General features: G+C 53.5%; 5 protein-coding genes across 5 annotated transcripts; 2 read left to right on the plus strand and 3 right to left on the minus strand.

Moving 5' to 3' along the window:
• Window positions 1-397: 397 nt before the first annotated feature.
• Window positions 398-2,115, minus strand: GLRG_06745 (alkaline phosphatase; the record flags this gene model as incomplete). The annotated part of the gene is made up of 5 exons (XM_008097599.1): window positions 398-1,185; window positions 1,253-1,537; window positions 1,598-1,714; window positions 1,765-1,864; window positions 1,918-2,115. The coding sequence occupies 5 exons, from the start codon at window positions 2,113-2,115 to the stop codon at window positions 398-400; spliced, it is 1,488 nt and encodes a 495-aa protein (XP_008095790.1).
• A 2,622-nt stretch (window positions 2,116-4,737) lies between these two features.
• GLRG_06746 (uncharacterized protein) lies at window positions 4,738-6,554 on the plus strand (the record flags this gene model as incomplete). Its single annotated transcript, XM_008097600.1, has 2 exons — window positions 4,738-4,970; window positions 5,024-6,554. The coding sequence occupies 2 exons, from the start codon at window positions 4,738-4,740 to the stop codon at window positions 6,552-6,554; spliced, it is 1,764 nt and encodes a 587-aa protein (XP_008095791.1).
• A 533-nt stretch (window positions 6,555-7,087) lies between these two features.
• On the minus strand, window positions 7,088-11,186 carry GLRG_06747 (C-5 cytosine-specific DNA methylase; the record flags this gene model as incomplete). The annotated part of the gene is made up of 5 exons (XM_008097601.1): window positions 7,088-8,697; window positions 9,196-10,962; window positions 11,027-11,032; window positions 11,088-11,114; window positions 11,171-11,186. The coding sequence occupies 5 exons, from the start codon at window positions 11,184-11,186 to the stop codon at window positions 7,088-7,090; spliced, it is 3,426 nt and encodes a 1,141-aa protein (XP_008095792.1).
• A 717-nt stretch (window positions 11,187-11,903) lies between these two features.
• Window positions 11,904-13,175, minus strand: GLRG_06748 (uncharacterized protein; the record flags this gene model as incomplete). Its single annotated transcript, XM_008097602.1, has 1 exon — window positions 11,904-13,175. One exon carries the CDS (start codon window positions 13,173-13,175, stop codon window positions 11,904-11,906), a length of 1,272 nt encoding a protein of 423 aa, XP_008095793.1.
• A 321-nt stretch (window positions 13,176-13,496) lies between these two features.
• GLRG_06749 (uncharacterized protein) lies at window positions 13,497-16,562 on the plus strand (the record flags this gene model as incomplete). The annotated part of the gene is made up of 2 exons (XM_008097603.1): window positions 13,497-13,577; window positions 13,644-16,562. The coding sequence occupies 2 exons, from the start codon at window positions 13,497-13,499 to the stop codon at window positions 16,560-16,562; spliced, it is 3,000 nt and encodes a 999-aa protein (XP_008095794.1).
• Window positions 16,563-16,955: the final 393 nt, after the last annotated feature.

Raw genomic sequence — 16,955 nt, forward strand, 5'->3', positions numbered from 1 at the left:
GCCGCGAAATTGGGTCTGATATGACAAGACGATGTGCCGACGACTTATCGAGTGTCTCGGCGTATGCTGCGTCTACTGCAGAACACATGGAAACTACGCAGATCAAGAGCTGCTGTAAATCGACAAGCTCTGTTTATGTTTATGCAGTATCGCTCCAGTTAAACCAAGTGATAAAAAGCAGTGACGCACATACACACAGCAGGCACTGGCGGCACACATGGCCGTTTGTGGGATTGGTAGGCATGAGAGTACTCACATTGGTCCATCCCGGAGAGATATAACCATCGAGACTTGACCTTTCGGCATTCGAACGCAACCTTGACAGGAAAATGTGCATTATAATTAGATGCGTATGCGCTTAAAATACAACAGCATGTTCAAAGCCGAGTGCTCCTCTCTAGTGAGTATGGCCGTGGTCATGAACGTGCTCGTCAGCGCGCTTGTTGAAATCCCGCTTCCCGACCCAGGCCGTGCCGTTCGCGCGCAGCAGCCTCGTGACCTCGTCCATGTCAACGCCGAGGGCCTTCTCAATGTACCTTGGCAGCTCCGTATTGTCCCAGTTGCCCGCCATGTCCGCCTTGATCGCCCGCCCATTCTCGCCGGCGCCGTAGCCGTACAGGGTGATGTCAGACGCGGTGTGGCCGCCCGTGGACCAGTGGACGCCGGCGCGGCTGGCGAGCAGGTTGCCCAGCTCCATGTCGAGCGAGCCCGCGTCGAGGAGCGTGTTCACTTCGGCGTCCGTGGCGTCGCTGAGCCCGTACTCGGGTAGGATCTCGCTGACCAGGAAGGCCTTCTTGTCGGAACCGGTGTACGCATCCCAGACCTCCATCAGGAATTCAGTCGAGGCGTTGACCTTGGACAGCGGCAGCGGGTTGAAGCCGTTGAGCGTCAGACCGCCGCACTCGTGGTCCGCCGCTGACATGAGCATGGTGTCCGGGTGTTCGTCTATCCACTCCCGCACGAAGCCAATGACCTCATTGTAGTGGATCGTATCAAAGAGGTGCGCCGCCGGGTCGTTGGCGTGGCCGGCGTGGTCTATGCGCGAGGCCTCGATCATGAGGAAATAGCCCTTTTCCTTGGAATGCGTGGCGCGGTGGAGGGAGTTGAGAGCCGTCTCTACCATTTCTAGGAGAGAAGGCTCCTGCTGGGACTGGCGGGAGCGATCGATTTCGTACATCATTTGATCTGTGGGGCTTGTCAGTTCCGTTCTTGGCGCAAGAGAAAGAGAAACACAGATTATTGGCAGACTTACCGTCGTTGAACAGACCGATGTAGGGGATGCGGACGTCCCCCAGCCCCTTGTCGAGGGCGTCAAAGGCCGAGCGGTTCTGCATGACGTGGTAGCCGTTCTCCGCGGCGAAGGCGAACAGATCGATGCCGTCTCTGCGGCAGGAGGTAGAATCGGACTGCGGTTTGAAGTAGCACCGGCCGCCACCGAGAAGAATGTCGGCGACGGGGCCGAGAGGGTGGCCGTAGCCGATCTCGTGCTCGGCGATCTTTGCGTACGAGTTGCGATCGGCAACGTGGGCCGCATAGCCTTTTGATACCTGTCAGTCGCATATATCCTGTGAATGGCGACTGGATTCATACTACTCACAAGCAGGGGTGGCGTGGTTGATGGTGCTGGTGACGACCAGCCCCGTCTTCATGCCTGCAAGCTTGGCGGCCTCGAGGATGGAGCCTACTGGTTCGCCGGCCGGGTTGACACCGATAGCTGGCCAATGTCAGTCACTGATCGGCAGATGTGCCTCCGAAGTGTGCTACCGTTGTTGTATGACTTGACACCACATCCGAAAGCAGTCGCAGAGGCAGCCGAGTCCGTGATGAGGTTGTTGCTCGCAAGAGTACGAACGTTGCCAATGACCTATTGCAACCATCAGCACAGGAACAATGGCGAGTCAAAGCCTAGTATCGTACCATCTTGTCGGCTGCGAGCTGGATGCTCACGGGAGCCCCCGGGTTCTGGCCATTCTGCATCAAGGAGACGTAGTCCCGCGCCATGGTCTGGGAGGCGGGGCCGTACCCATCGGGGACGATGTAGATGAAGTTCTTGACATTGGGAGCCGAGATGGCCGACTGGGCCAAAGTTGCAACGACAACGGCTGAGGAGCGCATCTTGAGACTAGAGAGCGACAAAGACGCGAGCTCGGATGTGGTGAAGATCCCGAGGGCAACCATCAAGAAAGCAGCAAATTTTCTCGGCCATGTATATATACCCCAAGGTCGAAAGATCTTGGCTTCGTTCCCGCAGCGCCATTATTTTGCCTTGCTCTGGGCTGCCTGCAACCGTTCATTGCGGCGTATCCTATGCACCACTTGGCAATGACGAATCACATTTGATAGTGTCTCTGAGGTTTGGTGTAAGGATTCGCGTTACGTCGTTCCTAGCACGATAAGGACTTCCACATTGTCGGTAGCTTTAGAACCAGTCTACAAGGATAAAAGGCTCATTTGAACCTCCAAGGGAGCACTACGAACCGATGCGTGTCACCTGGTGCAGTTGTTCGGGAGTGTGCCTGAGAGCCAAGCCACTTCGCAACCCGGGGTGCGGCTTGGCAACGGACAATTGTTCCCCAGTCGCCCCAATGGATGCCACGGAATGAGCAACGTGCTCCCCGAAGTGACGACAGGGAAGCATATTTCAACGTCGTTGAACCCCCGTCTGTACCTTGGCCCATGGGACGAGAGGGGAAGGTGACACGGCCAGTGCAGCCCACGTGTGTGGGTAATCATTGATAGGTAGTCTGATACATTTGAACACATGAGAAGCGAGCTCGCATACGGGCGGGCAGGAAGGAGTTGCGGCATCAGGGCTTGTCACGCCACGGGCTGCAGAGTTCATAGGGCTCTGTCCAGCAGATGATGAGACCAGAGGCTGGTGGAGTGTAAGTCGACCAGACGTGCAACGCTGGTGGGCCTCTTGAACAACGACGCGCGGACGCGGTGTATGTAGACCAGTGGTTGCGGGCTTTGATTGAGTGGATTATCACTTGGTCTGGATCCTTTGGCTCTTTCTGTAGCTATTCTCGGTCAGAGAACTGGTGGCTTGGGTGAAAAGTCCAAAAAGACAGGCGACACCTGGTTGATGTAGTTACACCAAGCCAAGGCGTTGTTGGGAATTTGCTTAGCCCGACACCAAAGAAGACAGAAGGGAGACAATAGAAAGAGAGGGAGAGGGAGAGAAACAAATAAAAAATAAAAATAAAAAAGAGAGTATACCAGGTGCTCCATTTGGATGGCGATTGTCGTGACGTGACGTGACTCTCGGCCGAAACACGGTACTTTGTAGGAATAAGCTTGTGGCGTCCTCGACACATTAGGTATCATGATGGCCTGCAGAGTGACAAGGAGAAAAAGGACGAAAGCTTTGGAATTGTCAGAGTTTCAGCAGTTCAGAAGCCAGAAGAAAGGAACGGCGGCTTTATCAATGAATTCCGAGAAATCCACGAGACGAGACGCGCGGTGTACAGAAGGAAAAAAAAAAACACAGGTGATTGACTGACCAACTAACTACCTAGTGTACAATGGTACCAGGCCGAAGTTAAATACCCCGGTTAGGTAACTAACGTCCACCCCCCTACTGCAGAACTTCACTTTTGGTGAATATTCCCCCTCTATCATGATGTCGGTTATGGGGGGTAACATCATAGGGGTATTTACTTACCCCTGTCACCCTGTACATACGGCGGGTGTGGTCCCTGGTGGGTGTGTCCTGCCAGCGACTTGCCCCAGGTAGTGTAAGCGCTGTGAGATTGATTGGCGGGCATCGCACGGGAACGGGACATGGGTGTGTCCCTGTCTGCCAATAATAGCTTCCCGCGCGTCTGCAATCGACATGTCCAGAAACACTGAATAATACTCCGTACGACAAACACAAAAAGGAAATGCCCCATGTTCGCCCGGGTCGATCCAGGTCGGCCGTGTTTTCCCACAGAGAGAGGTCTCGTATAGACAGACAGAGTCTACCTTGCGAGGCGCTTAACCAAATCTCTCCCGCCGCCTGCTGCCACCCCATGTCACTACTACGGTCTCTCTCACCCCCTGCAAGACCTGACAAAACACAGGAGCCCGGCAGCCCAGTCTCTTGGCTATGGCCTATATCTGGCTTCCGTCTTGGAGAGAGATGCAGAGGTATTGGATGACCATGTTCCCAAGCTGTCGGGCCCTCATCTAAACTGCTCCATCCATCCTTGCCCACTCGCGAACCAAGTGTTTCGAATGCCTTCATGGCCCGGCTGCTCGAATGGGCCTCGACATGGCTACGAGTTCTAGACCTCTGGCTTGCTGTTTTCCTCGCCTGATCCCCAGGCCCAGTCATACAAGATGGTGCCTGCATCCTCGTATGCTTTGCATCCGACAAGCGTCCAAAACCCCGTCATCCACCAACTCTGTACCTTCCCTTGTGCGCCTGTCTAGTCATATCGACCTTGATCTCTCGTTCCCCTTCCTTCCGTTCTCTCTTTCTTTCTCTTTCCCTGTGTTTTGCCTTTCTGTCTTAATTTCTACGTCTTCGTTCCTTGCCTTGCTCACTTTTCCCTCTCTGTTCATTGCTTGTCCTCTGCTGATCGTTTCCCTTGTTTCCGCCCGAGACCATAGCCTTCTTTTCTTTTCTTGGTCCGAGAACAGCGCGTCTTCTAAATTGCCACTATACTCATAATATCCATCTTCGTCGCGCCAAGAAGTCGACTTCAAGTCGCCCATCTCCGCCGACATCATTCTCTAGCGCCACACATCACGATGCCTTGCTCTATTCGCGTAGCAGACGTCCTGCTCCTCCTCCTCCTGACGACTCAGACCACGCAGGCCGGTCCAGTAAGACGTGTTGAGAGATTGTCGGTAAACTCCACTATGACTTTGCCGTACATCACTAACACCCATCACAGCCTCAGGAGGGACTGGAATACCACTTCCAGCGCATTCACCACCACCAGCAGTCTTGCTGTAATATCGAGCGTCGCCTCGGATCCAGCGTACGTCTATGTCTCCATGCCCACTCACTCAGGCCATGCTAACATGAAAATAGAGACGCCACTACCTCCGACTTCTCTGTGACGCTGCAAGAGGAACAGGATGGAGTCACTCCGACCCCAATCTTTGTGACCATCGACGTCACCACTGCCAGTTCCCCAGTCACATCACAGCCATCAACATCAACCACATCAGAAGGCCGAGCCCCTTCAACGACACCAGAGTCCCACTCAATACCGACAACAGAGTCCGGGTCGGCTTTGCCACCTCTCATATCGAGTACTATCTTCTTGCCGCCACAACTCACATCCGGCCTACAGAACGGATCCTCTTTGTATCCTGGTAACACCACCTCTGCATCCGCACCTCTATCGCCACCTGAAGGTGCTTCTTCCACTGCTACGCCGACAGCGCCGCTACAGTCGTCCATCTCTTTCGCTTTTCCTGTCCCAGGTGGAACTCAAGAAGCTACAACAACCGTTGCGGATCGGTCTGGAGTATCCTCTACTCTTGCCTCTGTCCTATCCAGCACCGCCAACGTCGAGGCATCCTCCCCTTCCGCCTCATCGACCACTATCGCCGCTGCACCGACCACGGCATCCCCAGTCCAGGCCCCTCCCGAGACACCCTCGGTTCCATCAACACCCTCCTCGACCGTCCCTCCGACAACGCCCTCATCCACACTCCGGGTCACCGGCACGCCCAACAACCAAGTCCCCACCATCCGGACTTCCACCCCGGCCGCTTCGGCCACCGTTTCTCCCGAGGTCGCCGCTAACAATCTTGCCTCCGCAAAGACCTTCAACACCCTCTTCGCCTCCCTTACCGACCAGTCCGCCTGTGCTGCCGGCCAGATCGCTTGCGTCAAGGGCAATGTTGGCATCTGCGGCTCTAGCGGCGCATTCGCCATTCAGAACTGCGGGACAGGGACATTGTGCTTCGCGCTGCCGATGAACACCACGGAGGGCGTTATTGTTGGGTGTTACGACCCCAAGGTGGCGAGTGGCATCCTAGGCACGCCCGTATCTGCCCCTGTTCCAGGCTCCTCGACAAGCGCGTCCGAGGTCGCATCAGAAATCACTACGACCATTACGCCCACCGTCATCGCAACGTACACAGTCTCCATCATCCCACCCGCCGCAAGCCCACAGACGAGCTCTGCAGTCCAAGCTCCCGGGTTTACCACCACCGTCGTTGTCACCAAGACCATGGAGCCTGCCCCTGCACCCTCATCCACGACGACGGAAGAAGACGACCCACCTACAACATCCACATCCCGCCGACGCACACGCACTACAACGACCGAGTCGTCACCGATATCTACAACCGCAGAGACGACACGACAAGCCACCCAGTCGAACTCAACCCCAGCCAGCCCAACAGGGACCTTTACAGACACCCTGATTGTCAACCCTATCCCCGACGAGACCAGCGGGACCCCAACGGGCCTCGTCGGCGGCCTCGCACCGACGGCGGGTCTGCCGTTCACCGTCGACGTGCCGCAGGGCACGCCCACTGTGACTGTTTTCGTGACGGTCACGCAAAAGGAGCGTGAGACCGTCACGGTTACCGTGACCAAGGGTTGAGAACCGGCCCAGGAACGGGGTTTGGACAAGAAGGGGACCACAATGTAGACTTGAAGTATTTAATAATTGTCCAAGGCGGGAAAGCGGGGTTTACATGTGTCGCCGTCTTCCAACACATACATAATAATCTTGGGCTTTTGGGGAAAAAACAGCGTTGTATTTACGTGGTATTTAGCACAGTTCTTCTGCTACACATATATAATCAGTCAGACACTGATCGCAATGCCTCGTTCCCTTTCGCGTGCGTCATGAGACTAGCCGCCAAAAGTCAGACCAGGCCAAGTAACGCACCGAGAAAAAGAAAATCACACAGATGCGCAGAACACCAGCCTCGATCAATGATATTATTTGTTCTCTGGACCGACTATTCTGTCTCGCCATAGCATGCAAGCCAGGCTCCGCTATGCAGGTCGTCTGTGGCCTCCTATATCCACATGTGCGAATCGTCTATAGTCCCATGAACGCTTGGCCGCTGGCTCTCTTCTGTATAATATAAGCCCGACCCCTCCCGGAAGGGTTTCCTCCCCCCGCTTCTAATCCAGCTCAATGATCTCGTAGCCCGAGCTCGACGATGAGGATGTCGATGCCGAAGGAACCTCCGCAAACTCATCGTCGTCTGCAGACTCATCATCCTCCGACCCTTCGCTCCTCTCCGGTGTCAACTGCCCTCTCTGTTTCTTTGGCATCTTCGAAACGACCAACTCAATGACAAAGGAGCTCCCCAACTTGCGCTTCTGAGATCGCGGCGATACCAAAACGGGGGTCTCTCCACGAGACTCTGTCGATAGAGTGTCTGTCTCCGCCATGTCCTTGTCGCTGTCGGAGCTCCCCGATGCTGCCTCTGCCTGCGCCTGTGCCTGTGCTAACTGTTGAGGTACGTCAACAGTAGGCTGGACTTCCTCGCCATCGATCAAGGATCCAAGCCAAGCTTCTCGGAACGAGAGACCCAGAGCCAGCGACACCTCCCGAGCCACACTGTTTCCGACCACCTTCCACTGCTCTTTTGGCGTCCCTAAGATCACCTCGTGGTCGAGGAAACCCTGAGCACGCCGGACTTCCATGACGCTCAACACACGATTCTGGTTCCAATGCATGACGCGACCGATACGTGCATCCGTTGGCGATGGCGTCGTGGTGACTGTCTGCATAACACTGTTCGGGAATGCGCGGCCCCAAGCCCGAGAGGTTGGAGACAAGACTCTCTCACCTTTGCTGGGGAACAATCCCCTCTCAGCCGTCGTCATCGTGCCCTTGCCATTGTCCCACGTTGTTCGGAAGTTCATGCCCCAAGGGTGCATCGGGATCACGCTGAGTTGTGCCCTGGCTGGTCTTGTAATGCTGTATGCCATTCGGTGGTCAGGGAAGTTCACACAGCAGTCCGCCTTGCCGTCCATTATGTCTGGCAGGTCTGCTGTGGCCTCGGCTATGCTTACGAACTTGAATGGTGTCGGGATTTCGAGGCGCTCCACCATTGGCTCGCCGTTTGGTAACCAACCTAGTGTCTTGCGACGTTTGCCGGATTCATAGTGCGAATGTGACTGTATTGGCACTTCAGGGAGCTTGAGACCTGGCGCAGCAAAGCATAAAAAGACACGGCTACGGCTCTGAGGAGAGCCGTAGGCCCAAGAGTCCATAATGAAAAAGTGAGTTTGGTAACCGAGGCCGACGATAGCACAGATCAGCTGGCTGAAAACGTCCTCGTTGCGCTTCGTCTTGGTCTGCACGATATCCATGACGTTTTCAAGCAACCCAAACTTCGGTCGATAAACGTCAATAAAGGACGCAAAAGCGGCCACAAGAGACTGGTTCTTCCGCTGCTCAGGGGTAGCTTTGTCATTTGTAAGGCGGGAGAATCCCGGGCAAGGGCTGCCCCCTGACACAAAGTCGACTGAACCGACAGGCGGCACCTTTTTGCTGAACTTGCCCTGTAGCGCCAATGTCTGCAGGTCGTCAATTGACCCAGCAAAAGGATAGACAGTGTTTGCTGTGTTCGCCATGTATGTATGGATCGCTTTCACGTTGAGGTCGTTCGCCCAGTTCATTTCGATTACGCCGCCTTCTTCAAGGCCGCGGCCGAAGTTGCCGCCTCCACAGAACAGGTCGAATCCACGAAGCTTGCGAAAGGGCTTCGCAGGATCGAAACCTTGTCTTAACAATGAGAATCCGTCCTCCAAAGGAATCATTTGCCCAGACTGCCATCGATACCTGATGAAAAATGTATTACCTACCCCCTTTCGGTCGTAAGGGACAGGTATTGGACCTCCTGGCTGGAAGAACCTTACAGTGCATCTGCTCTGTATGTTTCTGACTGCGATTGACAGCAACTCGTCGCTATAAACAAGCTCGTTTGGCGGTACCTTCTCGTTGGTGCTGTTGCTGTGAATTGTTTGTCTTCGCCGCAGAAGGCGGAAAAGGGCGAGTTTTGCGTTGCAAAGTTGTACCAATTCGCATGGTTCAACAACGCTGTCCGAGCTCTTCAGACAAACAAGAAGCGTATCCCCAATCTTGTATGGGAACTTCTGTTCACTGGCTCGACTATGATGCATGCAGAAGAGGTGACCTTTTTGGAAGGTGATGAATCGTCGGTCTTCATGAAGATAAGTCTGCCTGCAGAAGAACTCTGCGCTGGTGGCAGACGAACCACCCCAGTCAATCTTGTGTGCAGCTAGCACCTCCTCTTCTTTGATCTTGTCATCAGCTGAGTTGTTGCAACTGCAGTGGTCGGACATAAACAACTCATTACTCCAGGGGTATCTCATGTTGCCACAGATCGTGTCAACGGCACGGTACATCCAGATGATGTCAAAGCTTTTCTTGCCATCGTTGCGCTTATGGACTTTCTGTACAAGCCCGAACCACCGGTCAACATCATTGAAGCCGGCAGGGGTTTCTCTAGTCCAGTTGCCGTCCTCGTCTCGAGCTATAGAGATGACGTCGCCGACATTGATAGATGTTTCGGGGCTTCTTTGGTTTGTATTCTTGGCTGACGTACCGGTATGAATTTCCAGTGCTGAATCGAGTCGAAGAGCCTTGGTTACGTCTCGGCGCAACCTTTCGGTTTTAGGACTTGGGTCCAGCGCTTCCATCATTGGGCCGCACGGTAGGTGATCAAATAACTGGTTGACATATGGCGTAACCACTGTCTTTGGGATATGCGAAGGCTGTCGCTTGCTTGGAGTTGGCGAGGGGGAGGCCAACGGAGTAATAGTTGCCGGTGTAGAGTATGTTTTGTCATCGCCGTCTGAGTGCGCAGTGAACTCGCGTATCTCTTTCCACAGCTTCCGTAGGTAGATCGATCTGACCTTGTGTCCAAGAACTCCAGAAGCCTCCTTCCAGATGAATTCTAGGTTTGCAGCAACTGCGCTGCAGAAATCAGTCCTCTGGTATTGGCTTCGCCATTGATGAAAGACTTCTGAGTTTCCATGCTGCTTGTCTATCCAAGCATGGAAAGCAGATCGAAAGTCTTTGAAGACAACTTGCCGTTTCTCGTCCTGGGCTGTGGAAAGATAATCGATGACATGCTTTGCTAAGTCTGCAACCCATACGAACCCAGTGTAATACCGTTGATACTCAGTTGATGGGTTTTTGAGTCTGTAGTAGATGTTGGTGTTTTGTCTTTTGGCAATCGCAGCGCTCAAGCATGAGCGCATCCAGAGTTGAGACCCCACAGTCGGTTCTGAAGAGCCATAGTTGCCAATTGGGAATTCTTCAAAAGGAACGCCTCTGATGGAAAATTGCTTCTTCCCTACTGACAGTATGCCGTCCACATACATTTTATTGCAGCGGAACTGGGTTCCAAGATGTTGGAGCGGCCGCATCTCGCATGGATATGGCCGTTGCTTCTGAGACTTGTCGTCCCTTGGTACAGCGGCGTCAATGTAGACAGCAAATTGGTCCAAGTCAAATTCGATTTCACCGCTGTTGCTGCTGTGAACTCGACGGTACTCCTCCAGTATTGACTGAATGGCTGTCCACTCTCTTGCTGGCTTAGCTTGGGGCTCCTCCTCATCAGGCTCGCCTTGGTAAAGGGATCGGGGTATAACGAGGGTGCTTGATGGTATGTCCACGGAAACATGGTTAACCAAGGTGATGGGCACAGTAGGAAGTACGGTTCCTACTTCTAAGCCCTCCCCATCCCAAGCTGTCTGCTCGTGAATGGGTGTTTTTTGTTGAGCGTCATCTTGAGGCTCAGGTGTTTTGCATGCGCATAAATCGCTAGTAACCAGAGCAGTTGGCGCTTCTAACGCCTGGCGAGTAACGCGCTCCTCGTAATCAGATAAGCTATCAGCAGGATCCAAGTCCACGTAGAGGTTGTTCTTAAAGCCCTCGTGGTCGTCTGGCTCCAGCAAGAATTCAGGGTCTTCCCAGTCGAAGGGGAAGCAGTCGTTAGGATTGTCCATGCCGCCGTCTAAGGCATGAGAATTAGTTATGGATTTCCAGAAATTTAGGAAAGGAGGAAGGAACACACGTACTACTTGCTGTGTATCATCAGACTTTTGGACGGTGAGGTTGTGCGGCACTGCTTCCTCTCACAAGCACCAACTGTAATAAAGTGCTGACCTATTGAGTGTGTAAGTGACCGAGATGAGGTGAGATGAAATGGGCTGTGTACGCACGCACCACAAACTGCATGGGATTCTGCTTGATGGCAATAGTAAACAAAGTAAATTGCGGTGGCTCCTACCCCCGCAGACCGAGCAGTGGTTCTGCTATGGGTTATTGAAGAAAAGTCAAGTAGAGAGTGATGTCCAAAAAGACCAGAAAGTGAGTGATTGGTGCGCTGTTGCGGTTGTGTGTTGGCGATATTGTTATATAGATAGAAGGCGGATGTGTAGCTTAGTGTTAAGGATGAGTTGCTCAGAAGTGAGAGGTATACGGATATGGGTTGTGAGACTGGGTTGGTGCTGAATTGCGAAACACAACAGGCTGTCAGGAAGGAACGAATGCTCAATCCACCTTGATTGGCCAATTAAAGGTGCACCAACAGTGGGGAGCGGCCGTTCCTGCAGCAGCCAGCATTGACCAATTGGTCTCTAGCGTGCCTGACTATCAAGCCTTGGGTCCTTCGCACCCGAAAGACTTCAGCCATGAAGAGATGTTAAAGCTTAGGTATGACGCAGAATAGGTAGGTAATGATGTGTGATTCACATGACCGCCGAGGTTAAGTCACAGTCTATGAGTAAGAAACACTGTACTGGAGGAAAAAAAAGAGTGCAGCGGGTTTATAGCAGGGTGTGTGTGTGTGTGTGTGTGTGTGTGTGTGTGTGTGTGTGCGTTGTAGAAGTTTTGAATCTTACTGAGTTGGGTATCTTGTATCAAAATTGCAGCAACACCATGGATCGGTCTTGCCTAGCTTCGCACCTGTGGCGTCTCATATACACCTTTATGTTTTGCTTCCGACTCCTCGGATTCTCCTTCTTCCTTATACTCTAGCACAATCCTCCTCACCTCAAAGACAACCTCGACAGCAATGAGAATGATGATGATCCACTCTAGTCTTGTGCTGTGCTGCTCACTCGACATCTCTCGTAACACGCTGGCAATCTCTTGCGCGTAGTCCATCTTCTGATTCAACGTTCGGATTCGGACATTGACATCCAACGCCCGCCCGACCTGTTCGTAGTACCCTTCCAGGCCCAGTTCAGATCGGCTATCCCAGAAGATGTCGGGAAGGGAGTCTGTGAGCTCCGAGTAGTGATTGAGCCTTGCGCGAAGGCTCAAAAGCTCGCCTGTCTTCTGCAAGATGAACTTTCTGCTCAGGGGCAGGCCCGAGCCTTTCGACAACACCGAAGGGATCTTCCTGGTGCTCTCAAAGTATGCCATCAGTGCGCTTTCCAACACTGCAAGTTTTGTGCTCCTGGCCAGTCCGGAGGAGAACGCAATCTTGGCAAGAGTTGTGTCAAGTCTGTCGCCGTCTCGTTGCTCAAGCTTCGTCCCCAACACCACAACATCACCCTTCATGCTGCTCGTCTCCCTGTTCGGGTCGGAAACGTACTCCAGGTCCTCAACTTCCCGGAGCGCTGGCTTCAACGGCGTTTCCGCCGCACTCAATAGCTGCTTCGTGACGACGTCAGGAGGCAAAGCCCACGTGACAATTGTCCCAGAGGGAAACACAAAGATGTCTCCGCCATTGACGGCTCGGGCGTGGACCACCTCGCTCGCTTCGAAGCCACTCTGATCCGGATCAATGTCGAATCCGTGCGCCCGAAGGATATCCAACACTGCACCCATATCGAAAGCCTCGGCGACACATACAGCACTGATCAGCGTTGAGGCGTGCGCATCCGCCGACTCTGCTGGTGCGACTTCTGCGCCTCGCTGTGCCGGTCGTTGAGCTATAATCGCTACTCGGCGAAGCGAGTTCTTTGCGCCTGCGGAACGGGCGACTTTACGCTTGGAGACCGCAGGCAAGAGGGATTCATCGTTTTCGTGCTTCGAATGCGTCGCCGAGGGTTCGCCGTTGTTCTGGGCAAGGTAGACGTTGGAGGTGAAGAAAGTGCGCTTGCGAGGTAGACTTGCCGGGGTCGTTATGTGTAAATATCGCTGCGGACGAGGAGTAAATCGGGCAGGGTGCAGGCCACGACTGATTAACGACGCTATCTTGAGCTGGCAGGGGCGCATATTGAGGCTTCGAGTGCCATTAAACAGTTACATTGATCGGAGGAAATGAAAATAAAAGAAAGGGTCTATGACTACAGGTCGAACACAAATTTGTTTCGCAACTGCAACAGTGCAGCCGTTGCTTTCCGAACGGCCTTCTTTCTTATCGGCCAGCTGGAGCTTCCTTATCGCACGTGACGTGATACTGCGGAAAGTTTCCCGCGTTCGCGACATACCGGGCCTCTTTTTTTTTTTTTTTTGAACGATCGTCAAGCTCCCTCAACTGGACATAAAGTATTCTCAATCCTGGGAATCTGAGGTTTTGCTAGTGAAGATGGGGCAATGCGGCTGCTGCCCATTTCCAGATCACACACTTCTGTCCTGACCAGGGGCCGGTGGGTGTTTGCTCCTAACTGGCGTGTAGTAAGCATATTCTTTGATCCAGAAGCTCTCCATCCTCAGCTCTAACAAGGACCTCCCCTCGACTAGTTCTCGCGACGCCCTGAATATCAGTCTAGTCAGGCTGTAGCCCTTGCTCAAAATCCATCAACCTGGCAAACACCTGGAGTGGCCAGTTCCAACTCGGCATCGTATCAGCAATCCATTTCGTCGAAGCTCCCCGGTGCCGAAGTGGAATCACACTCGAACGAGCGCCTTGCCATATCCCCCAACCAACCCCTTGTCGACTCTTCGGACCTCTGCGATCCCGATATCTTTCTCTCCGAGTCGAAGCTCCCCGCTGCCGAACTGGAATCAAACGAGAACGAGCGCCTTGCCATAACCCCCAACCCACTCCTTATCGACGTTTTGGACCTCTACCGCGATCCCGGTATCTTTCTCTCCGAGTCGAAGCTTGCCAGACTAAGGGCTCTCGCGGTGAATAACAGTACCCAGCTCGTCGTTATCACCGCGCAATACATCCTTCGTGAGGTACCACAGTTGGATCCAAGAATTGGAGACCTGTTATGCAGCAATGAGAAATGGTTGGCCAAGCTGCACCGCTTGGCGAGAAACGGTCTCTCGGCGGGTGACGTTTCCTATTGGGCTTGGACTCTTGTTTCGCCCGACCCGGATGTGAGAGTGGCCAGGTTTATGAGCAAACCGTGCCAAAAACCACTATTTTTGCTGTGCCATCTTCTTCTCAAAAACGCACACTTCAGTCCTGATTCGTTTGAAGGACTCCTGAAATACTGCAGAAAATGGTGCTCGTATCAACAGATAGGGCGTGGTTTTGCTAAGGCTTTCGCCCGGTCCTACGTATTGAACCCTGAGCTGTTCAATAGGGTGGCTGAGAACCTCTGCTTCCATGCAAGCAGACTTCAGTCCGACGCCTTACCAGAGATCGCAGACCTGTCCGTGGCATACATTAAGAGTATAGCACAACGCTGTCAGCATCCAGACAAGGCATACGAGTTTCAATGTAAAGTGTTCAACGGTGCCCTACAAGCTGTTTCAGTTCTGTCAAAAAGGACGCCATATCAACAAGCCTCGCAAAATTGGAGGGCAATTACTATTCTGCTCTCGCTGTCGTCCAGCTTGAAGCATCCCCTCATCATCGAAGGAGAAAGTTATCGGGCAATCAGGCAAGTTTTGCTTGCGTTGCCAAAGACAGCTTCAGAACGGAAAACGGCCGGCGCTCTTTCCAGCTCGTGGCCCCCTTATCGAATATTGCGAGACGGCATGGAAGAAAAGGCGGACACGCAAGAGTATTTGAGCAGAGTTGTCAAAGCCGGCTTCATGATGCAAGAGGCTGGTTACAGCAAGAAGGAAATCGATGTGACCACGGACGTGTTAGGAGGCATGGCTCCCGACGGATCGCCAACAATTCAGACGAGGGCTATTTACCCGCGCCATCTGCGTGTGGAGCAAGGGACGTGGGCGGCGTTGGTTCGGGCAACTCGAAACGCCCAGGAAGCCTGGGCAGCATTCACAAATCCTCCTGAATCCGGAATGAGGCCAACATTTGAAGTGTACTGGGAGTTGATGGTGAAGCTTGCAGCACGACAAGCCGATCCTCGCCACCATAATCTTCCCGGGGATGGGAGAGAAGTCTTCCCTTTTGATGACAGAAACTTGAGCGACTTTGAGAAAGCGCGTATCTCTCCGCCCAGCATGCCACAGTTAATAGAGCAGATGTACAACGCCGGTGTGGCCATCGAAGAACGGCCCTTGGCTTGGTTGCTTAGACGGGCTCCCGACATCGAGACTGCTCTGGAGTATATCAGCCACAGCAGCGTAGACGAAGCACTCAAGAACTCTCTCAGGCAGTGCTTGAAAGTATCCCAGAAGCCTGTGATAACTATACCGACCAGGCCCTCTCGACCCATCGACTTACCTCACAAAATGTTGCATGCAACTGTCGATCTCCTTTGCCGTCTACAGCCCAATCGAACGAAAAACACACCTGACTATCTCCCCAAACACAAACTCTACTCCATCCATCACGCTTTTCGGCTCGCGCAAACCGGACGGAATTTGGCCCACACTTCTGATCGGCCACCGTTGGAGTTAATCATGCTTGCTCTGGGCAGGCCGAACATCATGGTTAGCAACACTGCCCCACAAGATAACAACATCGAGGTTGTGAAGATGGCCCTCAAAGTCTTGGGGGAGGCCGAGGAACGTGGCGCGCTCACCTTGGACATGCTCAATGCATTTGCCCACGCAATACGCAAGCTGGTTTACTCAAGTATTTCCATGTCACTTTCGTCCACTTCGGCGATGCTTCCTGGGGACGAGGAGTTCGTGTCACTCTATCGAGCGCGGAACACAGAGCTGGCGGTGCCAAACGGGCCCAACGTCTTCCGGAGACCAGATGCGGCCGATAACGTTGATGGTTCTTGGCGACAAATACACACGCCGGTTTTCGAGGCCCAGCAAGAGCAGGAAAATCTCCAGACGCCTTGCAAGGTCGTCCGAGAAGCATCGGAGAGATTGAAAGCTGTCTGGAGGGTGCTGTTGACCAAGGCCTCGGCACACCCGCCTTTCGCCAGCCCACGCGTTTCGGAAATGAATATATATCATTATATGCGCACACTCGTAGCTGTCGGTGATCTGGAGGAGGCGGTGCTGCTTCTGTGCTGGACTGTGCGGGACTGGGCTCCTGCCGCTGGCGCTAAATTGACTCCCGGGAAAGTCAGAACTCTGACCAAGGCAGTCATCGTCTTCCGGGCGTTTGCGGAGCCCTTGCTTGACGAGAGAGCGGTGGCGTCTTTGCGCGAGGAGATCGAGACGAACAGTGAGCAGGGAGGGCCTGTGCACTGGCCGGCCGACCAACAGGTAGAAGAGTACGTGCAGGGCGATGACATGGGCAACCACCAGAACTTGCACGAAGTGGTCAAGTCCGCAGCGTCTCGAAGCAAAATCATCCGCTGTCAGGAGCTCGGAAAGGATAACGATGTCGACTAAGAGCTGGGGAGGAAGGGAGGGGGGGTTGTATGATAAGGCCGTGATATGTATGGTACCAGGGGTGAGGAGGTCTTGGCAACCGTGTACAAATAAAAGGCATAGAGAGGCTACCATAGACCTGGACAGATACCTAGTAACGCACAAAAGCAAGTTCACTCATGTACAATAGTCCCGTGAGGGACGATGAGCTGGAAACCAGCAAGCAGTATGCATGCGATCATTAATTAGAAACGACAAACCCAAGTTGTTGATGGAACCTAAGCCACTCCAGACCAGACCGTCTGTCCCTACAAACTTGCTTTTTCCAAGCAATCAATGCTGCGCATGTGTCCCGAATGCCTCCAAAGTTCACAGCTATCCTCAAACCCCTTCATGCTCCTTATCGCCGAAGGG

This window comes from Colletotrichum graminicola, assembly GCF_000149035.1.
Source record: "Colletotrichum graminicola M1.001 genomic scaffold supercont1.27, whole genome shotgun sequence".
NCBI classification, from domain to species: domain Eukaryota; kingdom Fungi; phylum Ascomycota; class Sordariomycetes; order Glomerellales; family Glomerellaceae; genus Colletotrichum; species Colletotrichum graminicola.